At 40.8% G+C, this 27,690-nt stretch overlaps 1 protein-coding gene across 9 annotated transcripts in view; it reads right to left on the reverse strand.

Moving 5' to 3' along the window:
- Positions 1-27,690, reverse strand: part of MGAT4C (MGAT4 family member C) — a 259,360-nt gene that overhangs the window by 136,156 nt on the left and 95,514 nt on the right. For 5 of the 9 annotated variants that reach the window (XM_073651624.1, XM_073651627.1, XM_073651623.1 and 2 more), the window contains exons 2-3: positions 7,449-7,517; positions 2,085-6,406 (exon numbers count right to left, since the gene is read on the reverse strand). In XM_073651624.1, the coding sequence (XP_073507725.1) occupies positions 2,757-4,316 (1,560 nt within the window). In that variant the 5' untranslated portion in view covers positions 4,317-6,406; positions 7,449-7,517 and the 3' untranslated portion in view covers positions 2,085-2,756. Of the gene's footprint in view, positions 1-2,084; positions 6,407-7,448; positions 7,518-27,690 lie in introns of those variants that run through there. The other 4 variants (XM_073651630.1, XM_073651631.1, XM_073651629.1 and 1 more) reach the window with 1 other exon arrangement.

A 27,690-nucleotide genomic window follows, 5' to 3' on the forward strand; every position in this document is an offset into this window, starting at 1 on the left:
CCTCACCCCCCTATCCTAGTATGTGTGGTACCCCTCACCCCCCAATCCTGGTATGCATGGGCCCCTCACCCCCCAATCCTGGTATGTGTGGTACCCCTCACCCCCCAATCCTGGTATGCGTGGTATCCCTCACCCCCCAATCCTGGTATGCATGGTACCCCTCACCCCCCCAATCCTGGTATGCATGATTCTCTCATCCCACAATCCTGGTGTGTGTGGTACCCCTCACCCCCAATCCTTGTATGCATGGACCCTCACCCCCCAATCCTGGTATGTATGGTCCCCTCACCCCCAATCCTGGTATAGGTGGTACTCCTCACCCCCAATCCTGGTATGCATGGTCACCTCACTCCCCAATCCTGGTATGTTTGGTACCTCTCAACATCCAATCCTGGTATGCGTGGTACCCCTCACCCCCCTTCTGGTATGCATTGGTCCCTCACACCCCAATCCTGGTATGTGTGGTACCCCTCAACCCCCAATCCTGGTATGCATGGCACCCCTCAACTCCCAATCCTGGTATGCATGGTCCCGTCACCCCCCAATCCTGGTATGTGTGGTACCCCTCATCCCCCAATAATGGTATGCATGGTCCCCTCACCTCCAAATCCTGGTATGTGTGGTACACCTCACCCCCAAATCCTGGTATGCATGGTCCCCTCACCCCCCAATCCTGGTATGTGTGGTACCCCTCACCCCCCAATCCTGGTATGCATAGTCCCCTCACCACCCAATCCTGGTATGTGTGGTACCCCTCATCCCCCAATAATTGTATGCATGGTCCCCTCACCTCCCAATCCTGGTGTGTGTGGTACCCCTCACCCCCAAATCCTGGTATGCATGGGCCCCTCACACCCCAATCCTGGTATGTATGGTACCCCTCATCCTGGTATGCATGATCTCCTCACCCCACAATCCTGGTATATGCATGGTCTCCTCACCTCACAATCCTGGTATGTGTGGCCCCCTCACCCTCCAATCCTGGTATGTGTGGCCCCTCATCACCCAATCCTGGTTTGTGTGGCCCTCTCATCATTTTCACATTGTACACACAAGCAAAAAATAAACAGTTATACTCACCTTTATTCTCTGTGCTCCAGCGCTGCTGTGTCCTGTTCTACCGGAGGCCGGGGGAGGAGTATGGCGCGGGAGCACCACTGTAAATGTGTCTTCAGTAAAATGGCGCCACATAGCACTATGCGCATGCGCCCATCCGACGCCTCACTCCTGCCCCGGTCTCCGGCGAAGAGAGGCGCCGCGGCAACACTCCTCCCGGTCAGGAAAGTATGTAAGTATGGCGCCGGAGACAATGCATGCATACCGCGATCTCCGTTGCCATACACTCCTCTTACCTGTACGGGCTGGATGCGTGACTCTGTCTGGAGCCAGACTGCGCGTCGCACATGTGCAGTCTATCGAGGCTTCAGACAGAGACACACATCCCTGGTTATATTATAAATATATACATTTGTGCTTCTTTTCCCCATCCTCCTTCTTTTTACAAGAAAAATTCCATCTCCCTAAAGGAGAAGATTGCTGTTGAACATTAACATCTGTAACACAGAAGGACAAGCCCAGTGGAGAGGGGCTCATAGACCTCGATGCTGTGTTCTAATATGTGTTTTATTTCACCCTAAAGATGGATTTTCAGCTACACTGCTCAGTACTGCAGAATAGTGTCCTCTATGGTGCTGTCCCAGAAGATGTGTTACATAGATACATGAGCACAATGATCTCTCTCTGAACAGTAAATGGGTGATTTCACAGCTAGTATTCATAGAATATCTGAGAGACAATTGAAAATCACATGTAGACCCTGCAATAAAAAAGTCATATATTTGATAGAAATAGTTTTCTTATGTACAAACACATTGTCGCAGAGTGCATCTTCTTACAGTCACCACTGTACTTACGAGAGCTTCAATCAGCAAGATATCTTGAGTTAACAGTATTTACTTCATACTGTTTAAACATGAGATACAATTCAGTGTCACACAGTCCGTGTGCTGCTGACATAACACATTCAGGAAAAAAAGAAACACAGGAAGTAAAAACAACCAACAATTGAGAGCTTTTCTCCCACCATAACAGCAAGCACATAACTTTACACACTATCTCCATCTACTGTCTGGTTAGTATAAAGTCCTCCTTTCACTTATAATAAGTTCTAATCTGTTGCATATGCCAACACCCTTTCTCAACAGTAAGGACTTATTCAATCAAACCCAACTTTTTTATTAGTCTCTGGTGTTTATCAGCATTCAATGCCTTCGTGAAGATGTCTGCTGTCATTTCTTCCATAGGACAGTACTCTAACTTCAAGACTCCTTGTTCCTGATGATCTCTCAAGAAATGATATTTCACATTATTATGCTTGGTTCTTGGATTGACTCTTTCCATCTGAGCAAGAGCAAGACATACTTGATTGTCCTCTTTCAGTTTTGTTGGTTCCAACTGTGGTTGTCCTAATTCTGTCAACAATTGTCTTAACCACAGTACTTCTTGACTCGCATGTGCTGCAGCAACATATTCTGCTTCTGTTGAAGACAGTGTCACAATTGACTGTTTCTTACTTGTCCAACTTATTGGTCCACCTGAGAGAAAAAAAAAATGTCCACTAGTAGATCTTCTGTCAGTTGGATCTCCAGCCCAATCTGCATCAACATATCCTGTTGAAATGCATTATCACTTGTGAGTAATTTCAGCTTAACATTGCTAGTTCCTTTCAAATAACGCATTACTCTCTTCACGGCATTCTAATCTGCTTTATTTGGTTTTGATACCTTTCTACTCAGGATTCCTACTGCTGCTGAGATGTCTGGTCTTGTAACGGTCGCTAGATATTTTCCTATTGCTGTTCTGTATTCTTCATTATTTGGTAGAATATTTTTTTCACTGTTCATCTCTTTGAGATAATTAGTTTCCATTGGAGACTTTACTGTTTTTGCATCCTTTAATCCAAATTTTTCTGTTATGTCTTGAATCATGTGATTTTGATTCAGTAGGAAACTTCCGTCTTCTTCTCTTTCTACCTGTATTCCTAGGTACTGTTTTACATTTCCCAAGTCTTTGATTTCTAAATGTTGCTTCAGGATTTTTAGAATGTTTTCTTTATCCCTTTCTTGTTTAAAACAAATCAAAATGTCGTCTACATATATGAGTACATAAATCCATCTATTAATCAGCCTTTTTGTATACAAGCATGGATTAGCTTTGCTTCTTTGAAATTTTTCATTTGTAAGTACTTCCGTGATTTTGTCATTCCACGCTTTAGCTGCTTGCTTTAAACCATATATGCTTTTCTGTAGTTTGCAAACTTTGTTTGGATTTCTTTCATCTTTTAATCCTGGAGGTTGTTCCATGTAAATGTCTTCTGCTAAATCTCCATTCAGAAAAGCTGTGTTTACATCCAGATGTCTCAGTTCCATCTGTTTCATTGCTGCAACTGTAAGTAAAGTTCTTATTGTAGTGTGTTTGACAACTGGAGCAAATGTCTCATCATAGTCTTCTCCATATTTTTGAGAATACTCTTTAGCTATGAGTCTTGCTCGGTATCTTTCAGCTGTGCCATCTGTTTGGTATTTTACTTTAAAAATCCATTTATATCCTATGGCTTTTCTTCCTTCTGGTAAATCTGTTAGTGTCCATGTATTTGAATCATGCATGGATTTAATTTCTGTTTCTGTTGCTTCTATCCATTTATTAGCTTCTTCTTCAGGAGGTTTAGATATGTTTTCCCAAGAGGTAGGCTCATAGATTTTTCTTATGCTTGTCTTGTATGAGAGATGTTTTGGTGGTTTTCCTTTGTTCTCTCTCATTGAACGTCTTGGTTCTGTGTCTGTTTGTAGTTGTGATTCTTCACTTTCAGTATTTTGTTCTTCATTAATTTCTACTTCTTTCTCATCAGATATTTCTTCAGTTATGTCACTATTGTTTTTCTCATTTTTTGTTTCAACTGAAATCATAATGTCTTCATTTAAATCTTCAATGAATGTCACACTGCTACTCATCGTAACTCTGTCTGTTTTGGTATCTAGGATTCTATATCCTTTGCAATTTTCACTATATCCAACGAATATTCCTTCCATGGATCTGTTTTGAAGTTTGGAACGCTTTTCTGTTGGAATGAATATAAAAACTTTACATCGAAAAAGTTTTAACTGATTGACACTTGGTTTCATACCTTTCCACAGTTCATATGGAGTTTTCGTCAGTTTTCTGGAAAAAAGTCGGTTCTGTAGATATGTAGCTGTCATTGCTGCCTCACCCCAATATTTCTCTGGTAGTTTGGAATCCGTCAGCATACATCTTATCATTTCTGTTAGAGTTCGGTTTTTCCTTTCTGCTACTCCATTTTGTTCAGGTGTGTATGGAACAGTTTCCTGGTGCTCTATTCCATTTTGTCTTTAGTAGTCTTCTATTCTGTGACCTGTAAATTCACCTCCATTATCACTTCTGATGACAATTGGCTTCCTTTGAAATTTGTTACTTGATCTTGTTACATAGTCTACAAGTTTATCAAAAACTTCACTTTTGTTCTTAATTAAGTATGTGACTGTGTATCTTGAGTAGTCGTCTATAAAAGTCAACATGTATCTATTGCCTCCTGATGTAGTCACTTTCATGGGTCCACATACGTCAGTATGCACCAAATCAAGCGGTCTTTCGCTTTTCATCTCACTTTCTTTTGGAATAGATATCCTTGTGGCTTTGGATTTTATACAACATTCACATCTTACGTTAATTGAGCAATCTGATATCTTTAAATCTTTTGTCAATTCTTTTCTCTGCAGTTCCCTTATACTGTCAGGGTGTCTATGTCCTAGACGTCTATGCCACATGTGAATACAGTTTTTGTGATCATGTGTACATACCTTCATCTGTTCCTTTGGTGTGTCAAAATGATATAATTGTTCATCTGCCTTGACTTTGGTTATCACTTTGTTTCCTGCATTAATTGCACACTCATTGTCTTTGAATTTTACTGTAAGTCCTTTTGCTGTTAAACATTTCACAGATAATAATCTGCCTTCCTATTTTGGAACATACAACACATCCTGTACAAGTATCTTTGAATCTTGTCCGAACTTGTTTGAACAATTTAGCATACCTTGTCCGATACCTTCTGTGGTTATTTTACTTCCATCTGCAAGATAAATGGCTTCTTTCTTATCTAAACCAAGATCAGTAAAGAAATTCTTGTCACTTGTCATATGACTCGTTGCTCCTGAATGAATAAACCAACCAAGTGATGATTTCTTGTCTGTTACTTTAAATGTGCCATTCCAATTATTCTCACATGAATCGGAAATTGTGTTTTTTACTTTCTGTGTATGCTTTTTATGTTGTAATTTTTGTTGTTCTGCTTTCCATATGGTACAGTCTTTCTTTAAATGACCTTTTTTCTTACATCTGAAGCATTCTCTTGTCTCTTTGTTATAGGGTTTTTTAAATTCTGTAGCTTTAAGAGCGTTTTCACTGTCCTTGTCAGTAGAAGAATCATTTCTTTGTTCTTTTCTTCTCTAATATTCATCTATTAGTCATGTTTTCACAAAATCTAATGTAATGTCAGTTTCTGGTCTCGTCTCAAGGGCATTTATCAAGGCTGTATACGAATCTGGTAAACTGCACAATAATATAGCTGCTACATGACTATCTTTAATGTCTTCACCAATAGATCTTAGCTGTGATATCACTTCCATCATTGAGAATATGTGCTTCTGCATGTCGTCATTTGCACTCAATCTCATACTGTAAAGCTTTCTTAATAAAAATAACTTGTGATTCAAGCTAGGTCTTTCATACAGTTTTCTTAATTCTTCCCACATTCCTTTAGCTGTTTCTTCATTTCTTATATGTATTAATTGAGCATCATCCACTAATAAGCTAATGGTGGCTCTCGCTTGTCTATTCTTCTTATCCCATGTCTGATTATCTTGATCTGGTCTTTCTGTAACAATTACTTCCCATAAATCATCCTAAGATAACAACATCTCTACTTTAAATTTCCATAACTGATAATTTTCACTATTCAGTTTAGCTACTGTGAATTTCAGTTCTGCGTTATTCATCATCTTTATATAGTCTTACTTGTTTAGAGAGTTGTACTGAAGATATTCTCCTGTTGTTTCTTCTTGCTGATAGTTCCTGTATGTCCTGCCTGTGTTGAATTCTTTGTAATTATATCCAGCTCCTGGGATCATGAATTCCTTTGTCACTCTGTATCTGCATTTATTTCCTTCTGTTTACAGAGCTTATCTGTGTGCTCCGTTATCTGGGGTTATAAACCAGGATCCTCTTGTAGTGCGGGCCTGCAGTGTCTGGGCTTTAGTGTCTGGGTTTCGGCCTGGGCCCATAACCTGTCGCAGAGTGCATCTTCTTACAGTCACCACTGTACTTACGAGAGCTTCAATCAACAAGATATCTTGAGTTAACAGTATTTACTTCATACTGGTTAAACATGAGATACAATTCAGTGTCACACAGTCCGTGTGCTGCTGACATAACACATTCAGGAAAAAAAGAAACACAGGAAGTAAAAACAACCAACAATTGGGAGCTTTTCTCCCACCATAACAGCAAGCATATAACTTTACACACTATCGCCATCTGCTGTCTGGTTAGTATAAAGTCCTCCTTTCACTTATAATGAGTTCTAATCTATTGCATAAGCCAACACACATGACAGCTTATTCTTAACCATCATCAGAAACAACAGATATTTTTTAAATGCGTATCTTGAAACATCATCACAGTTAGGTGTTTGAAAAATGGATTATGTAATTCATAAATACAACTCATCCTGCAAAAAAACAAGCCCTCATATGGCTATGTTGACAGAAAAATAAAAAGATAAGGGGTTTTAAAGGAGGGGAGAAAAAAAAGGCACAAAAATGAAGAATTGTCCGGGCGTTAAGATGTTAAGCCTATTAATCTGCTCATTTCAATTGTATTAATGAAGGTTTCTATAGCTTTTCCATGAACCTATAAAATGAACAACAGATCAACAACCTGGAGGTTTCTCTCCATCTGAGAAAAATGGTCTGATTATGCTAATTAAATTCACAGTTTGATAAGAATTTGATCAGAGTGGGATCTAATTTTTTCTTGGAAGTGGAGAGAAAAAAAAAAGTTTCTTCACCTCCATTTTGTCAGTTCATGAAAATAGGACCGCACTCAGATGTCATTCGAGCGCAGTGTAATTTTTTTCACGGCCACATAGCCTTGAATGGACAAATGCCATCTGATTCTCGGAGGCAAATTGTGCATGCTATGATTTTTTTCTTTGTATCATTCAATTCAAGAAAAAAGTCTGATATGCACTGCCCCATAGAATAACATGGGTATGAGTACTAGCCATCAAAACCACAAATAGCCCTCATCTGACTTAAACAGTCATGTGCACGTACCTTCATAGTGTTACTGTTTATATATGAAATATTTCTTACCTTTAACACTTCTTGATCCTGTTTTGTTGAATATCAACTGTGGACTTTTTTCATATTTCTGAATTCATCCTAAAAATCATAAAAAAACAACAAATTTCAGATTAAATAGCAAGTAATATAGATAGCTGTATTTCGAGACTTGAGAATGTTTTATTTTTCAGCTAGAGAAGTTCTCAGTCCCACAGTTGATTATAGTAAAATATATTAGTAGAAACAACAGAGACAAATAAATATAAGTGAAAATGAGGTGCATCCAAGGAACTGAGGTAAATAGTACTTAAAAGTTACTGTATGTAGAAATGAGCAAATCTTTTGAAATTCAAATTCCCCAAAATTTCAATTTCACTAATCTCAATACCGGAATCTTGTGAATGCTCAGAAAATACATGTAGGGGAGAGAAGAAAGAGATAAAGAGGACCCTGCTGACCATAAGAGCTTACTTTCTACAGGAGAGTGAGAGAGAGAGAGAAAACCCCATTGTCCATTAGAGCTTAAACTCTACAGGAGAGAAAGTGGAAGGACCCCGCAGAGCATAAGAGCTTACACTCTACAGGAGAGTAAGAAAGAGATGATCCCACTGACCATTAGAGCTTACATTCGACAGGATAGAGAACCATTAGAGCTTACATTTTACAGAAGAGAGAGAATGAGAAGACCTTGCTGACTTCAATAGCTTACACTCTACAGGCAGAGAGAGATAGGACCCCACTGACCATAAGTACTTGCACTATACAGAAAAATGATACTTAGTGACTCTGGACATGGAAAACAACTCTGCAGTGCAAAAGGTGTCCCAATGTGTGATAGCCTTGGTACTGACCACCACTGTACAAGGCATGATAATTCGCTATAGATGCAGGGCATTATGGGGAAACCTGCAGGGCCACACAAAATTATGTTAGCCCGCTCTCTAATGCTTCAGCAGCATCGGAAATGGTGCCGGGAAGGGGTTTTTGGTGTGTGAACCGCTAATCAAGTCTTAAAATATTTGAATTCACGTGAAACATGCAAATTTCAGGAAATTCGACTCGAACTCAATCCTCTGAGAATCAATTCCATCTAACTGTATGTCGACCATTACATTTTTTCTTAATGTCCCAATGTATTTAAAGTAAATAAAAATAATAAGGTAAATGGGTTTTTTGGGGTCTGGATTGAAAACTATTTGTTTCTACAACTTTTGTCTGAAGCATTTATGCTCCGTCCGCCGCCGACACCAGGAATAGCTGATAAATTGATGACCTATCCTAAGGTCGCCAGTGATGCCAGTATATCTGGTGAAACATGTTGGGGAGGCTTTAGGGTGGTTTTAAATGTGTTAGTCAGCAATGCATGGTGATTATATCGGATAAGTGTAGGTTGCGGCCGCACCTCAAGTATATCCTGATACTTCAATATAAGTGATTCTATTGGGACAGATTATGAAATGCTGATAGGTTGGAGACAATAAATACAAGAAGGACATATTAGTTACCTGTCCCATTGCACTGATGACTCACACTAGTTTTAAATACATTCCTTTAGTAATTTAATAGAAACTAATAAAAGTTACATTTTATGAGTCTTTAGTTTAGGGTTTATTTGCCTATGGCAATTTGTAATAATGTTAAAGTCCCGGACAACCCCTTTAATACCCTAATGTTCCCTACACATTTTTGATAATTTCCCAGGAAATTTATAGATGGGAAGTGGTATTCTTTCAGGATCTGACTACACAAAGTTTGTTTCAATGGAGACATGTAAACACTTATAGGAGTTATAGAAGAAAGTGATGGAACATTTCTAATCATAACTTTCTGCAAAGTAGGTCATTTTTCATTTCAGTAATACTTCCTAATGACTTATTTCCTAATTGCTTATGTCTCAAAATTAAAGAAAAGTGCAAATGACTCCGGCAAACTTTAGTTTTGTAACAAGCAAAGCAATCTTAGAAATTGTGCCTAGCTCTAATGAGAAAATAGGCAAATCTGCATATTTCTATTCATAAAAATTCAGGAAAAAATAACTTATGAATCACATTCACATATGTTCATTCTGAATTCCACATGATGCATCAAGTTAAAATATTAAAGACTGCAGAATGGTTTGCAGGCCAAAATTCAAAGAGTGAGGCCATGTGCCCACGTAGCTTTTTTAAAAAGCGATGTTTTTACGGCAGCGAAAACACCACGAAAATGCTTGTAAAACCATCTGCCATGCAAAGCAATGTGAATTCGGATGTGCTGTGCACATGATGCGCTAATTAGCGAGCCAAATTCGCATTGCGCTGCAAAACACAGCATGGCCATTTCTACCGCGATTACGCTGCAAATTCACGGCCATTGAGGAACATTGAAACTCAGCAAACCCGCAGGTATATGTGGAGTTGCTGCATTTCACTTAAATTCAATGGCCGCAAATTTTCAGCATAATTGCGGTGCGTGTGGTACCCAGGATGAAGAGGAGACTACAACTCCTCTTCATCCTGGCTACCACGCGGTGAAAAAAAGAAATAAAAAAGTTAAAAATAATAAAAACCTTTATACTCACCTCTCCGGTCTTCTCCCGGCCGCGTCCTATCTCTTCGGCGTCCCGCGGTGTACTTGCAGGACCTGCGGTGACGTCATTTAATCAGCTGAAGGTCACGCGGTCAGGTGATGGTCGCGTGACCATCAGCTGACTAAATGACGTCACCGCAGGTCCTGCCAGTACATCGCGGGACGCAGAGGAGAGAGGATCACCGCTGTGAGGAGACTGGAGAGGTGAGTATACAGGTTTTTTTTATTTTTAACTTTTTAATTTTTTTTTTTTTTTTTTTTTACTATAGATGCAGCATTTAAAGCATCTAAGTTGGTCACACAATATAAATCCATGCCGGTTGCATGGATTTATATTGTGTGACCAACTTGTCAAGCACTTTTCCAAGTGATGCTCAAAATCGCTTGAAAAAGTGCTTGAAAAAACGCATGCGAAAACACTGAAAAAACGCTTCTCTCTGGCAGAAAAAACGCATGTAAATCTGCATGTGTTTTTTTCTGCCAGAGAGAGGCAAAAACGCTCTGCATCAAATCTGCTACGTGGGCACTTAGCCTGAAGCCTCATAATAAAGTTCCACAAACTGCTGATTGTTCATTATTATAAGCCTAGCTAAATACACTGTGTTCCAAATTATTATGCAAATAATATTTTCTCAGATTTTCCCAAATTACCTATATGAATTGCAGTCATTGTAATTTTCTAGTCAAATAACTATTAGAGTACAATTGAAAGTTTTTTGTACAAACTGCATATGATTACAGTATATTTTTAAAAAAATAAAAAACTCGAACTGCACTCAAAATGCATGTTCCAAATTATTATGCACAGCAGAGTTTTCAACCTTTTCATTTTAATAAAGAACAAAAAAATGGTCATTTTTGAAATGATAAGCATTAGCAGGTTATTACAAACTGAAATCAAACAGTTTTCAACTCAAAACTTTATTCTAGGTGATGTTACATTTGCACATAGGACCGCTTGTTCGAAAGGAGCTTCTGAACTCTCTCGTCCATTGAATTTGTCAGGTTTTGGATGGTTTCTGCTTCCAATTGTTTTGCATGAGGACAGAATACCCTCCCAGAGCTGTTGATTAGATGTGAACTGCCTCCCGCCATCATAGACACTCCTTTTGATGATGCTCCAGAGGTTCTCAATGGGGTTGAGGTCAGGGGAGCATGGGTGCCACCCCATAAGTTTGTCCCTTTTTATGCCCATAGCAGCCAGAGAGGCAGATGTGTTATGTGCAGCATGAGACGGGGCATTATCATACATGAAATGATCTCGATGGTTCAGATGGATGGAGTGGAGGATGGCTGGTTGATGGACACCCCATGCAAACACGGCTACGGCGCTAACAAGGAGGAGGTGGAGTAATGTTTTGGGCTGGAATCATGGGGAGAGAGATTGTCAGCCCTTTTAGGATTCCTGAAGGGGTAAAGATGAACTCCATAATGTATGTTGAGTTTCTCAAACAGCACTTCCTTCCATGGTTCAAGAAGAAGAACCGTGCATTCCTCAGCAAGATCATTTTCATGCATGATAATGCCCCGTCTCATGCTGTACATAACACATCTGCATCTCTGGCTGCTATGGGCATAAAAGGGGACAAACTTATGGTGTGGCACCCATGCTCCCCTGACCTCAACCCCATTGAGAACCTCTGGAGCATCATCAAAAGGAGTGTCTATGATGGCGGGAGGCAGTTCACATCTAAGCAACAGCTCTGGGAGGGTATTCTATCCTCATGCAAAACAATTGAAGCAGAAACCATCCAAAACCTGACAAATTCAATGGATGAGAGAGTTCAGAAGCTCCTTTCGAACAAGGGGTCCTATGTGCAAATGTAACATCACCTAGAATAAAGTTTTGAGTTGAAAACTGTTTGATTTCAGTTTGTAATAACCTGCTAATGCTTATCATTTCAAAAATGACCATTTTTTTGTTTTTTATTAAAATGAAAAGGTTAAAAACTATGCTGTGCATTATAATTTGGAACATGCATTTTGAGTGTAGTTTTAGTTTTTTATTTTTTAAAAAATATACTGTTATCATAGGCAGTTTGTACAAAAACCTTTCAATTGTACTCTAATAGTTATTTGACTGGAAAATTACAATGACTGCAATTCATATAGGTAATTTGGGAAAATCTGAGAAAATATTATTTGCATAATAATTTGGAACACAGTGTAAATGCAGAGGTTTTAACTACCTCTCTTTAATATTGTGATCTCGTATACCTCTTATTATTTGTCAATCCTTCTTTTAACTTCTCCAGCCTTTTTACACTTCGCTTTTGAAATATGCCACATACAATATTCCTGTTTTAAGATGTGGCCACTTTTGTGCTTTATAAAGTAAAATACTATTTTGTCTAGAAGCAAAGATCTGCGCAACACAACATAATATCATATTGACTTTTGATGCAGAACACTGGACTTATGAGAAATCATTTAGTTATCATCAATAATTACACCTAAACCCATGTGCAATTGGGAGTAAAAGTAGATTTATGGACAATTAGGGTTCATTCACCAGGCGACTGTAAATTTTAAGAAGACTAAAATACTGCTTTGATAACATAGCCTTATTTAGATAATTTGTTTTATCTTCATACATTCCCATGAAAAATAAGATTCAGATGTTAACCCCTTCAGAATCCCAATTTTTATTTTTTTATTTTTGCACTTACATTGTTTCCTCTCCTTGTTCCAAGAGTTATAACTTTTATATATTTTTTTCAGCAACATAGTCATATTTGGCTTGTTTCTTGTGGGATAAGTTGTAGTTTTGTATAAAACTGTTCATTTTATGATAAAATGTACAAGGAAACAGAAAACAAATCTTCCAAATGTGGTAAAATTGCAAAAAAATAGTAAATGCAATTACATTATTTTTTTGTTTTGTCTTTACAGTGTTCATTGTGCAGTAAAAAATGACCAGGCAACATGATTCTTCATGTCAGTACAATTACGGCAATAACAAACTTGTCTAGAATATATTAATTCAATGGTGAAACAAATGTGAAAATTGTAAAAGAAAAAACACAATTTTTTTCTATGTCACTGTCTTCTGAGACTGATAACTTTTTTTTACATTCATAGAGCTGAATGATAGCTTTCTTTTTTGCCCCCCAGAGCTATCCGTTTTATTGACACCATGGTGGGGTACATATGACAGTTTCATTACTTTTTATTGCATCTTTGGTGGGGAAGGGCAATGACCATAAAATGGCAATTTTAGCCTTCCAATAATTTGTTTTCTTTTTGGCGTTTAAAATACTATTTAAATAATTTTATATTTTGATAGATTCGACTTTTTCTTAGACATGGTGATACCAAGTATTGTTATTTTTTAATTTCTTTATCCTTGAAGGGGGAAAGTGGGGCGATTTAAGATCATATATATACAGTAGATACAGATATAGATATATCTATCTATTTATTTTTTCACTTTGAATGTGATTTTAGCACGCAATCGTTAGCTTATATGCCACAATATTACAATTTATAGTGAAATCTTATAAAGCTCAGCAAGCACCAAATGCTGCAGTTATAAGCAGATTCCATGTATATAATAGATCCATCATCAGCCACATATGAAGCAGGTTTAGATCCTTTGTGACCTACAACAAAAATGTACATAGTAGATTGTAAAGTCAATTTATTAATCTAAACAAATATAGATAATTATTGTCAGCGCCTAATATACATTAATTACATGTATACTTCCAGATATCTTTCTTTTATTGCAAAATCTTGAAATTCTAAAATAGTTATTACTGTCCCAAAAGGATACACATTTTAGCATCGCCTTATCAGATACATAGCTGTATTTGTCTGGAATTTTACTCTGGGCAGTGCTTGCTAGATCTCATAGTTTCCTCATGAATTCACAAAAGACTTAGGAAACACAGCTCTGACAAGTGGAACTCTTAGGCTGCTTTCACACTGCATTTTACAGCGTCTAGCGGACACATATGTCTGGAAGATTTCCTTGACGTATACCTTCGACAGATACTTCTAGCTGAAGCCAGAGCATAGAAATGTCTCCCATATTTAAAAAAAAGTATTTTGTGTGCTACATATTTTTTTACAAGATACCTCAGTAAAATAGTGCAGCAGACTATATTATTCCATATAGAAGAAAAATGATTTACCAGCATATAATAGACTGATGAATGACTGAGAGCCAATGAGTAGGTTTCATGTATACACCAGGAATTTTCTTGTTATATCCAGTCAATGAACACTGCAAAACTCAGTGTGAAGCTAAGAAACAAAGAATTATCTGATGTTCTTGTGTATCTTTTTAAATATTTTAACAACTACAGAACCACAGGTTGGAGACCACTGCTGTGGAACATTTTATATACAGCAATTATTGGTGGACACTAGAGATGGGCGAATTTTTCGAGCGGAATTGAATTCTACACAAATTTTACAAAAATGTATTTTCTCCATAAGAATTTTTGTAATTAGCTCCACACGAATTCAGTAAAATACCAGTCAGCACTGGCCGCTATTTTGCTGAACGGAAAGGGATGGGTAAAAGGTTAATAAAAAATCCAAAACATAATATAGGCTGAATATAAAAGATTCATCAGATTTCAAAGAGGTATATTTCAAAATGTATTACACGCACAATAGTGCATGGTACATGGTGATGAACATAAACTTTTCAAGTTTAACACATAATGTTTGCAAATTTTCTATGTGTCCTCCTTTTGTCATACGGCACACATCTATGTGGTAATCCAGTTTGACCCAAAAATGCTGCAGCATGTCCCCATCGATGGTCAATAGAGCGGCGGTAATGCGGTCCCAGAGGTCATCCAGTGTTTTTGGCAATAGCGGAACATAAACAATGTCTTTGATATAGTCCCAAAGAAGTCAAACACAGTCAGATCATATTGTCATTGTAGAATCTTCCAAATAGTTGGCTGAGGAATGCCAAGTTCATGACTTGCAACGTTTTGATCTCTGTGGGTTACGTGCAAAGGTCTCTCAAACCCTCTCCACGGTTCCTCTTGTAACATTCATTCGTCCGGGACTTTTACGTTTTCACAAACTTCTTGTGTCCTTAAAGCGTCGATATCACCGCAGAATTCTCTGGAGACAAGGTGAGTCACTTTCATACTGTCTTCAGAACGCTCGCTGCATGGTAACAATTGATTTACACTTTTCATACTCTACACTTTTCATACTGTCTCCAGAACCCTCGCTGCATGGTAATAATTGGTTTAAACTTCTTATGCTCTAAAGCAGGAAGCGTTTTCTTTTGCATATTCACCATTTTGGGATCTGATAACACCTTTCCACGAGGTGAGTCACAGGCGAGTCTGCAAACGCGAGTTACAAACTCTGAGATGTGACCTTTCGATATGTTATTATTAGTGTTGAGCAAGCACTAAAATGCTTGGGTGCTCAAAGCTCGGGTCGAGCTCACCGTGATACTCGGGTGCTCGACCCGAGCAACGAGCCCAATGTTAGTCTATGGGAGACCCGAGCATTTTTGCGGTGACACCCCCGGCAGTCTTTTAAAAGCCTAACAAGTGCCCAAAACGATAGTGACAGTGCTCAAATGACATGGGGACAGCATGGGGATTGCTCCAGGAAGCATTTCTTACCCCCAGGTCACTGCGGTCAACAACGTGTTCAGAGGAATTAAGCCACTTTTAAGGGCTCACATAAAAACGTTCAAAAACGAAACTGACACTGTTTTCCTGTGAAATATGTTAAGGAAGTTCCTTTCCAGGGTAAAGACTTGTGTACAAGGTAAAATAAATAACCCCCCAAAAAAATACTCCTCCACACCTTGGGCTATGTTCACAAGTAGCATTTTTTATGTGTTTTTGCACTTTTGTATTGCATTCAACCGTGACAAATGCATTCACCGGGAAATATCATTTTAGCATTTTACAATCTTATCTGGCCATGTTCTGTGTGACACATGCATACAGTGCTGAAAAGACATGGGAACAGCATAGGGAAGACCTCTGGAAGCATCTCTGACACCCAGGTCACTGCCTAAAAGTGTGCCCATCAGAAGTGATCCTTGCCGCATCAGAAGAGGCAGGCTTGCAATTATCCTCGTGCAAGTCCTTGTCCCAGGGCAGTGTTCAATTGTACCTCCACCATTCCTTGGAATGCAAGCGCAAATATGCAGCCAACCAACCACCCATCCACCCGCAGGCTGGAATACCATACTGCTAGCTTTCACTTGAAATGGGGCCTTTTAGTTTGGAGGAGGCTGAAGCTGGCCTCTACCTCATGGCTGTTTCGGCAGCGAGGTATCCATAGTCAGTCCCCAGCCGCTCCGCGGCCAGGTGTCCACGCTAGGTCCACAGCCGCCAGGGGGCGGCCGGGAGTCCATACTCGGTCCCCAGCTGCCCCTATTTCTCCTGTCACCTTCCCACACACTTTTCTTAGCCTGGCCTGCTTTAGGGCAGCATTGGATGAGCCCACAAGAGAACCAGACTCCTCCAGTGGGCCCTGGCATCTCCATCAGGGGAGTTGAGAGTGCCAAGGTGAGGAGCATGATGACGATAGAAGTTAGCATCTGCTTTGTTTTCTTGGAATGCAAGCGCATGTATGTAATAGCGGTGAGGCCTGAGGTGGTCAGCGTTTTGGCGCATATCCTACCTCCTCCGAGGATTGCTGGATGTTTTCCTGCTACTATCCCAGTTCTATGACTCCCGATAAAACAAAGCTTCAGGTGATAAATGATGGATGAGGTGGTGGCAAAGAAGAAAGAGAAGGAAGAACAGGGACCATTCACATCAATATCAGGCCAGTCAACCACACATGTCTTGTAGAATGTTTCTGTACCAAAAGGAGCGGTTCGGCTACACAGTTATAGGGCATACAGTGAGTGCAATGCCTACCAAAAATTTAGAGGCACTCCAATGCCCCTTGGAAGTGACATGGAGGTCAGAGGGCCTTAACTAAACCATTTTTTCCATTTATAGCAACTGGGTCTTCTGTGCACTGTTGGCCTAAGCAGTGAATGGAAGGCATTCCAAAAATTATGAGGAACTGCAATGCCCCTTGAAATAGACGTAGATTACAGAGTGCTAAAAACCTTTTACCCATTATTGGGAAGTGGGTCTCCCTTAGTGTTCGCCTATGCATTGAAAAGCAAATGCTGACTAAAATTAAGAGGAAAGGCCGTGCCCGTTGGAAGAGTCGTGGAGGTCGCAGTAGCTTAACAAGATGGTTTTAATGCCCCTTGGAAGAGACGTGGAGGTCGCAGTAGCTTAACAAGACGGTTTTAATGCCCCTTGGAAAAGACATGGAGGTCGCAGTAGCTTAACAAGACGCTTTTAATGCCCCTTGGAAAAGTGGTGGAGGTCACAGTAGCTTAACAAGACGGTTTGAATGCCCCTTGGAAAAGTGGTGGAGGTCGCAGTAGCTTAACCAGATGGTTTTAATACCCCTTACAAGAGCCATACAGTACAGCATCTTAAAAACATTATTCCCATTATTGGGGAGTGGGTCTCCCATAGTCTTTGCTTATGCCTTCCAAGCAAAAGCTGCCAAAAATTAGGACGGAGGAACTTGCAATGGCCCTTACAAGAGCCATGCAGTACAGAATATTAAAAACATTATTCCCATTATTGGGGAGTGGGTCTCCCATAGTCTTTGCCTATGCCTTCCAAGCAAAAGCTGCCAAAAATTAGGATGGAGGAACTTGCAATGCCCCTTACAAGAGCCATGCAGTACAGCATATTACAAACATTATTCCCATTATTGGGGAGTAGGTCTCCCATAGTCTTTGCCTATGCCTTCCAAGCAAAAGCTGCCAAAAATTAGGAGGAAATGCAATGCCCGTTCGAAGAGTCGTGGAGGTTAGAGTTAATTAAAAACAACATTTCAATGCCCATTGGAAGAGCTGTGGAGTTCAGAGTGGTTTAACAAGACCGTTTTAATGCCCCTCGGAAGAGACATGGAGGTCGCAGGAGCTTAACAAGACGGTTTTAATGCCCCTTGGAATAGTGGTGGAGGTCGCAGTAGCTTAACAAGATGGTTTTAATGCCCCTTGGAAGAGACGTGGAGGTCGCAGTAGCTTAACAAGATGGTTTTAATGCCCCTCGGAAGAGACGTGGAGGTCGCAGTAGCTTAACAAGACGGTTTTAATGCCCCTTGGAAAAGTGGTGGAGGTCACAGTAGCTTAACAAGACGGTTTTAATGCCCCTTGGAAAAGTGGTGGAGGTCGCAGTAGCTTAACAAGTCGGTTTTAATGCCCCTTACAAGAGCCATACAGTACAGAATCTTAAAAATATTATTCCTATTATTGGGGAGTGGGTCTCCCACAGTCTTTGCTTATGCCTTCCAAGCAAAAGCTGACAAAAATAAGGATGGAGGAACTTTCAATAATGGCAACATGAACCACGGTCACCATGGTGGTATAGTGGTGGTGGAGGCTGAGGATAAGGAGAAGATCATAAAACAGCCGAAATGAGGAAGCGTATACCCATGTGTGGGTGTGAAGCGGTGCATGTGAATACACCTCCCGAAATAACACAGTAGATTTGACTTTATGTTACTCTGCTGTCATTTGGTGGTGATGAGAAGTCTTGCCCAATCCAGCCCTTGTTCATTTTGATAAGGGTCAGCTTGTCAGCATTGTCAGTTAACAGGTAAGTGCGCTTATCGGTTATAATTCCCCAGCGGCACTAAATACACGCTCCAATAACACGCTAGTGGCAGGGCAGGCAAGGACCTCCAAGGCGTACAGAGCGTGTTCATTCCAAGTGTCCAGCTTGGATACCCAATAATTAAAAGGCACAGAGGAATCACGGAGAATGCTGGTACGGTCGGCAAGGTACTCCCTCACCATCTTTTGAAATTTTCCACTCCTTGTGAAAGTCCCCGCGCCTCAGGGCCTGTCCGAAGGGAGGGTCTGAGAAAACTGTCCCAGAACGTTGACAGTGTTCCCCTGCCTCTGCTGGATTGGAGTTGCATCTCTCTCGCATGTACGCCTTGGTTGGGAAACAAACTGTGACCTCTGCCGCTAGCGTGTTCAGATGGGAATTTTTTTAACAGTTCTGCAGCAAGGGCCTTCTGGTACTGCCCAATTTTTGTAGACCTCTCCACCTCAGGAATAAGAGAGTGAAAGTTCTCCTTGTAGCGGGGGTCTAAAAGTGTCACCAACCAGTAATGACTGTCACCCAACATTTTGACAACGCGAGGGTCACGGTTAAGGCAGCGCAACATAAAGTCAGTCATGCGTGCCAGACTGGTAATGGGAAAGACTTCCGTGTCCTCACAAAGATGACGACTGACCATGCTCTCCTCCTCCTCCTCCCCCCTGTCCTCAGGCCACTCACGCTGAACTGACGGTATGACAGTTGTACAGGTAATACCGTCTACAGCGCATGATACAAGCTCCTGTTCTTCCTCCTCCTCCTCCTCCTCTCCCTTATTGTCCCCAATGCACGTTGGGATGAGATGAGGCTGGGCTGTGTGTAATCGACCGCTACGGCTTCTTGATCCATCTCATCATAATCTGGCTGCAATTGCCTCCTCTTTATTTCTCTGCAGAGAGCGTTGCAAAAGACAGACAAGTGGAATGCTGACTCTAATGATGACATCATCGCCACTCACCATCTTGGTGGACTCCTCAAAGTTTGTCAAGATGGTACATATGTCAGACATCCAGGTCCACTCCTGAGTTCTTATGTGTGGAGTCTGACCTGAATACCGATGGCCTTGTTGCAGCTGGTACTCCACAACTGCTCTCTTCTGCTCACAAATCCTTTGCAACATGTGGAGGATAGATTTCCAATGTGTGGGGTCATCACACACCAGTCGATGTGATGGAAGTTGCAAACGCTGCTGCAACACAGCAAGGGCGACGGAAGCTGTAGCCGACTTGCGAAAATGAGCTGACAGGTGGCGTACTTTGACGAGCAGATCTGGCAACTCGGGCTACAATTTAAGAAACTGCTGAACCACGAGGTTAAGCACATGAGCCAGGCATGGTACGTGTGTGATCTCGCCTCGCCTCAGATCCGCCACCAGGTTATGGCAATTGTTACAAGCGATCATGCCTGGATGTAGGTTCAGCGGTGTCAGCCACAGATCTGCCTGCTCTTTCACAGCTGTACACAACTCACAAGCAGTGTGAGGTTTCTCACCTAAGCTTATGAGTTTCAGCACAGCCTGTTGCCACTTGGCGGAGGCAGTACTGCAGTGCTTCCAGCTTGTAACTGATGTGGTGATATCTGAGATGGAGGCTGAACATGAGGAGGAGGATGATGTGCAGGATCTGTACACTGTGGGGGCAACTCTGACTGAAATAGGGCCCGCAATCCTCGGTGTGGGGAGGTTGTGTTCCGTCACAAGGTCCGACTGGGTTACGGCTTCCACTATGTTTACCCAGTGTGCCGTCATGGAGATGTACCGTCCCTGGCCACAAGTACTTGTCCACGTGTCCGTTGTCAGGTGGACTCTCCCAGTAACTGCATTGTTGAGGGCACGGCAGATGTTTTGGGACAGGTGCTTGTGTAGTGCGGGGATGGCACACCGGGCAAAATAGTGTCGGCTGGGGACCGAGTACCGAGGGACGGCCACCGCCTTAAGATTGCGGAAGGATTCCGTCTCCACCTGCCTAAAAGGCAGCGTTTCCAATGCAAGCAGTCGTGAAATGTGCGAATTTAGGACTGTGGCCTGTGGGGCGTTAGCTGCGAATTTCTGCTTTCGTTCAAAGGTCTGGGATATGGACAATTGAACGCTGCGGTGGGACGTGGACGTGGACGTTGATGCTGTTTCTTGAGAAACTGCCATAACAAGTGAAGACTGAGAGGAGGGGGCATCTTTGCATGCAGTATGGACAGGGGATTGCCTTGCACACACAACAGGGGGTTCTATTGCATGCACAACAGCGGAAGAAGCAGTGGTGACTCCCGCTGACACTGGTCGTGGACCCTAGCGTTCGCCCCACAAAGTCGGGTGCTTTGCTGCCATGTGCCTGATCATGCTGCTGGTGGTCAGGCTGGTAGTTTTGTCACCCCTACTGATGCTGGCATGGCAGGTGGTACAAATGGCCTTTTTGGGGTTATCAGCAGAGTCTTTAAAAAAATTCCAGACTCTGGAAGACCTACAGGTTGTACTGGCAACGTCCCTCGTGTTTGTGTTACAGGAAACTGTTGCCTGCCTTCTGTGTGCGGCCACCACACTGCTTCTTCCTGCCTGTTGGGGTACTCTGCCTCCCTCACCCTGTGTGCTGCTGGCCTCGCTCTGCATGTCCTCCTGCCATGTTGGGTCAGTTACTAGATCATCCACCACCTCCTCCTCTTCCACTTGCGCACCACGATCCTCCTCCTCACTTCCTGGCAATTGTGTCTCGTCATCGTCCACCTCTTGTGACAAATTGCCAGCGTCGACTTCCTGTGGCCGTGGCTGTTCAAATATTTGGGCATCGCTACTTGGGATCTCCTCTTCCACCACTTCAAGCGGAGCAGGCGAGGGGCACAAATCTGGAAATGGACCAATGAACTGCTCTTCAGAGTGTTCAAGTGTGGGATCAGTTGCTGTCTGACGACACTCGGCATGGTGGGAGGAAGGAGCATCAGGGTGAGGAGGAGTATGCGGTCGAGACTAACGGCTACTAAGATTTGACCGGGTGGAAGACAGACCGGAGGTGGTGGTGCCCAGGTAACAGGAAGTATTATCTGCTATCCAATTAATAACCTGATCACACTGATCAGTTCTCAATACTGGTGTTGTTCTATGCTTCCCTAGTAATTCGGTCAAGAAGTGGGAGCGAGAAGATGTGGCTGTTGGTTGTGGCACATTTTCACCTTGGCCATGGCCCCGTCCTCTGCACGCACCATCACCAGAACGTCCAGTTCCGCGTCCCTTGCCACGCGCCTTGCCCATTGTAAAGGAAGTAAAATAGCTTACACTCGCACTATTAATGGAAAAAGGGTAATAAAAAGTAGATTAGAACCGTGGAAGAGGAAAACCACAGTTCTATTTCTCTGGCCTACACCCGACTCTTTTAAAGAATCTGAGCAATCAGAGAGAAACTATCACTGTTTTTCTTTACGGAAAAAATACCAAAAGCTGAATAATAGAGATTTTTTACCGTGGAATGGCAAAACCACAGTTATTGTTTACTGGGGTATACCAGACAATTTTAATGAGATATATTTGCGACTGAACATTGAGCGACACACTCAAACTGTTTTTTTTTAGGTAAAAATGGCCCAAAAGTGGATAATACAGAGGTTTGACCCATGGAACTGCAAAACGACACTTCTATTTCTCTGGCCTTCACCAGACTATTTTCAACTGATATATTTGTGTCTGAACATTCAGGAGACACTATTACTGTTTTTCTTTACACCAAAAAATGCCAAAAGCAGGATAATAGAGATTTTTTACCGTGGAACGGCAAAACCACAGTTATAAATTACTGGTGTATACCAGACTCTTTTAAACAGATATATTGGTGTCTGAACAATCAGGAGACACTATTACTGTTTTTCTTTACGGAAAAAATACCAAAAGCTGGATAATAGAGATTTTTTTACTGTGGGACGGCAAACCAACAGTTATAATTTACTGGTGTATACCAGACTCTTTTAAACAGATATATTGGTGTCTGAACAATCAGGAGACACTATTACTGTTTTTCTTTACGGAAAAAATACCAAAAGCTGGATAATAGAGATTTTTTTACTGTGGGACGGCAAACCAACAGTTATAATTTACTGGTGTATACCAGACTCTTTTAAACAGATATATTGGTGTCTGAACAATCAGGAGACACTATTACTATTTTTCTTTACGGAAAAAATACCAAAAGCTGGATAATAGAGATTTTTTACCGTGGAACGGCAAAACCACAGTTATAATTTACTGGTGTATACCAGACTCTTTTAAACAGATATATTGGTGTCTGAACAATCAGGAGACACTATTACTGTTTTTCATTACGGAAAAAATACCAAAAGCTGGATAATAGAGATTTTTTACCGTGGAACGGCAAAACCAGTTATAATTTACTGGTGCATACCAGACTCTTTTAAACAGATATATTGGTGTCTGAACAATCAGTAGACACTATTACTGTTTTTCATTACGGAAAAAATACCAAAAGCTGGATAATAGAGATTTTTTACCGTGGAACGGCAATACCACAGTAATAATTTACTGGTGTATACCAGACTCTTTTAAACAGATATATTGGTGTCTAAACTATCAGGAGACACTATTACTGGTTTTCTTTACGGAAAAAATACCAAAAGCTGGATAATAGAGATTTTTTACCTTGGAACGGCAAAACCACAGTTACAATTTACTGGTGTATGCCAGACTCTTTTAAACAGATATATTGGTGTCTGAACAATCAGGAGACACTATTACTGTTTTTCTTTAAGGAAAAAATACCAAAAGCTGGATAATAGAGATTTTTTACCGTGGAACGGCAAAACCAGTTATAATTTACTGGTGTATACCAGACTCTTTTAAACAGATATATTGGTGTCTGAACAATCAGGAGACACTATTACTGTTTTTCTTTATGGAAAAAATACCAAAAGCTGGTTAATATAGATTTTTTACCATGGAACGGCAAAACCACAGTAATAATTTACTGGTGTATACCAGACTCTTTTAAACAGATATATTGGTGTCTGAACTATCAGGAGACACTATTACAGGTTTTCTTTACGGAAAAAATACCAAAAGCTGGATAATAGAGATTTTTTACCTTGGAACGGCAAAACCACAGTTACAATTTACTGGTGTATACCAGACTCTTTTAAACAGATATATTGGTGTCTGAACAATCAGGAGACACTATTACTGTTTTTCTTTACGGCAAGAAATGCCAAAAGCAGGATAATACAGAGATTTGACCCGTGGAACTGCAAAACCACAGTTCTATTTCTCGGGCCTACACCAGACTATTTTCAACAGATATGTTTGTGTCTGAACAATCAGGAGACACTATTACTGTTTTTTTTTGCGGCAAAAATTGGCAAAAGCAGGATAATACAGGGTTTTGACCCGTGGAACTGCAAAACCACGGTTCTATTTCTCTGACGTACACCAGACTATTTTCAACAGATATATTTGTGTCTGAACAATCAGGAGACACTATTACTGTTTTTCTTTATGGCAAAAAATGCCAAAAGCAGGATAATAGAGATTTTTTACTGTGGAACGGCAAAACCACAGTTATAATTTACTGGTGTATACCAGACTCTTTTAAACAGATATATAGTTGTCTGAACAATCAGGAGACACTATTACTGTTTTTCTTTACAGAAAAAATACCAAAAGCGGGATAACAGAGATTTTTTACCGTGGAACGAGAAAACCACAGTTATAATTTACTGGTGTTTACGAGACTCTTTTAAACAGATATATTGGTGTCTGAACAATCAGAAGACACTATTAATGTTTTTTTTTACGGAAAAAATACCAAAAGCTGGATAAAAGAGATTTTTTACCGTGGAACGGCAAAACCACAGTTATAATTTACTGGTGTATGCCAGACTCTTTTAAACAGATATATTGGTGTCTGAACAATCAGGAGACACTATTACTGTTTTTCTTTATGGCTAAAAATGCCAAAAGCAGGATAATATAGAGATTTTTTACTGTGGAGCAGCAAAACCACAGTTATAATTTACTGGTGTATACCAGACTTTTTTAAATATATATATTTGCGGCTGAACAGTGATCGACACGCTCAAACTGTTTTTTTTCTAGGTACAAATGGCCCAAAAGTGGATAATACAGAGGTTTGAACCATGGAACTGCAAAACCACACTTCTGTTTCTCTGGCCTACACCAGACTATTTTAAACAGATATATTTGTATCTGAACAATCAGGAAGACACTATTACAGTTTTTTTTTATGGCAGAAAATGCCAAAAGCAGGATAATAGAGATTTTTTCCGTGGAACAGCAAAACCACAGTTATAATTTACTGGTGTATACCAGACTTTTTTCAATATATATATTTGCGGCTGAACAGTGAGCGACACATTCAAACTGGTTTTTTTTAGGTAAATTTGGCCCAAAAGTGGATAATACAGAGGTTTGAACTGTGGAACTGCAAACCCACACTTCTGTTTCTCTGTCCTACACCAGACTATTTTAAATAGATATACTTGTGTCTGAACTGTCACAGACACACTTTTTTTTTTTTGGGGGGGGGGACACCAAAAGGTTAATAAGACGGGTATTTGTACAGTGTGAAGGAGGAAAAAAAAAAGAGTAGTTAGATGAAATAAAAGGATTTTTCCTGGCCCCCCCGGACCTGGAGCTAAGTCCAGAAATTTCAGCAACAGGAGCACACAGGACTGTAATGCAGCGTTTGCAGGTATAACCACTGCGTCTCCTATACAGCCTGCCTGCCTGATATTTGGGATGGATATTAGTCCTGAGAAGGACTGTCTGTTTGATTTGGCAGCCTTTACAGACCCTACACTAACTATTTCGCAGTATAAATCTCTCCCTAGCTCAGTAGCGCTTTCCCTACACTAGCTGATCAGGAGCGACTGTGTCCAAGATGGCGGCGCCCAGATTTAAATACTCGAGGTGATGCTGTGTGGCCAGCCAATCAATGTAATGTCCACAACCAACATGGCTGCGGCATTACAGTGACTGGCTTGCAATCCCTGCATGTTCATTGGCTCTGTAAAGAGCGCCAAACATGCAGGGCGGGGACCCGAGCTCCCGCCCGAGTAACCCGGAAATGCTCGGTGCTCGCCGACCATCCCGAGTAGCGTGATGCTCGGGCGAGTACCGAGCAGTGTCGAGCATGTTCGCTCAACACTAGTTATTATTACAGATGGGTGAAATTGATATCTTTGCGGTAATATGAGTGCAAAACCTGACAAATCTTTTATAATCAGCCTGTACATACCTCTCTTCTCACCTGCCCCGGCATCACTGCTGCCGCCATTGAGTCCTCAGGGTCTTTTCTTCTTTAATTACGTGTCGGTGGCTTCACTGTAGAATGGAACTTCCGACCACAACCAGGCTACAGACATCACAGCGTGTCATAATGTTGCGAGCTCGTTGCGGGTGCAAGTCCTGTTTTATATTGAATTCTCCAGGTCCCAAAAGTTATGGTGCATAATAATAGTAACGGCAGGAAGCACTATTTTACAGTGAAGACACTGGTGCTTATATTTGAAAACAAGAGGCCCTAAGTACCGGACAGTCAGTCAGCATGCATTGGAGGCAGCAGAAATGCTGGGACATATGAGCGGCATTTAGTTTTTTTTCCCATCAGCATTATATACCAGGATAGCTAAGCTATTGACTGGCAGTGGGAGTCAGAGCTTCAGGGGTTTAAATAGTTGACAGCCCCAAACATGGCTCTCCATAGTTACTTTATTAAGCAGCACCAATCGTCCCAAGGAAAATTAGCTTGAAAAAAGCTCTGGTAGAGCTGAAACGTTTTGTTACTGATGTGAATAAATGACTGATTCGCTACATGTGAGTTCCTTCCAAGGAAAAAATAGGAATGATGATGTCATGCATCACAAGCAATGAAGCCGCACCACTGCTCAGTGGCCAAAGCAGAAACAGGGCAGGCAAATACCCTCATACACATTGGCCTATCCTGTCAATTTCCTAAAGTAGACTATGAATTGTTTTTTTCATTTAAATTGTGACATGAAAAATTATAAAAAAATCAACAAAAAATCCTGAAAAAATATATTTAGATGGGAACTGTACTTTCAAAAAACTTCTCCTCCCCTGCCTCCTCAACTCCCCATTCAGTCTGAAAAAGCAAGTCAAATCTGTTTTGCTCAATACAAGATAAACTGCCAACAAAGTGATTTGTCAGGTTACACAGCATATTAAAGTCTATGGAGAAGGAGGGGCAGAGGGTAGAAAAAGAAGAGTAAGAGAAACAGATCATTCAGATTTTAGCTAGTTAATCTCAAGGCTGGATTCACAGCTAAACTGTTCAGTATTGCTATATCATTCTCTTCATACCTCTGCGGCTTCTGTCAGGTGTTCTACCAAACAGAATAAGAACAGGAATCTCTCCTGCTGTGTGCTTAGATTGTAGAAGACATCATAGCAGCTAGCCTCTACCCATTGCGGACACAGACAGAATAGGGCCCCTGAACAACCACAGTACATGGGCTTTTGCAGTGCAATAATTCATAATACTTAACAATTCCATCTGCTTTGGAGGTGGAAGTAGTCCCCCTTACCTTTTGGGCCCTTGTGGCGCATTTGTTATAGGTAATGTACCTCTCACACATTTGTTCTAGATGTATACTACCTGGAGGCAATAAGATACTTGGGATCACTGAATGGTTAGCCATTAAGCTGGGGATAAATTTACCCTTCTATACAGTACAGCACTGGCACTTTAAAGGGAACCTGTCACCAGGTTTGACCGATTCGCTTTAATAATTAATACCCTTAGCTCACCCTAATAGGTGGATCTCTATACAACATTTCCTTAACTCTTCAGGAACTTGTGTCCTTGTTGGAGGTTTTTCCCTGTCATTTTATTCAGCATTCTACTTTATGTATTAATTCAATAAAAATATATATTTTTTATTTATTGCTGCTTGAATCTCTTCATATCTTGGGATAGGAATTTATTATTATTCTCAGTTCTTTTGGTGAAATAGAAAGTTATGGCTGTACATTATCTAGTTTATTTATGCAAAGTCGCAGAGGTCAGTGTGAAGATAACACTAATCTGTGGTTAGTGATGTTAACACTGACT

Source organism: Phyllobates terribilis, unplaced genomic scaffold, assembly GCF_046119375.1.
Source record: "Phyllobates terribilis strain yellow unplaced genomic scaffold, ASM4611937v1 Scaffold_11__3_contigs__length_659146591, whole genome shotgun sequence".
Taxonomy (NCBI): Eukaryota; Metazoa; Chordata; class Amphibia; order Anura; family Dendrobatidae; genus Phyllobates; species Phyllobates terribilis.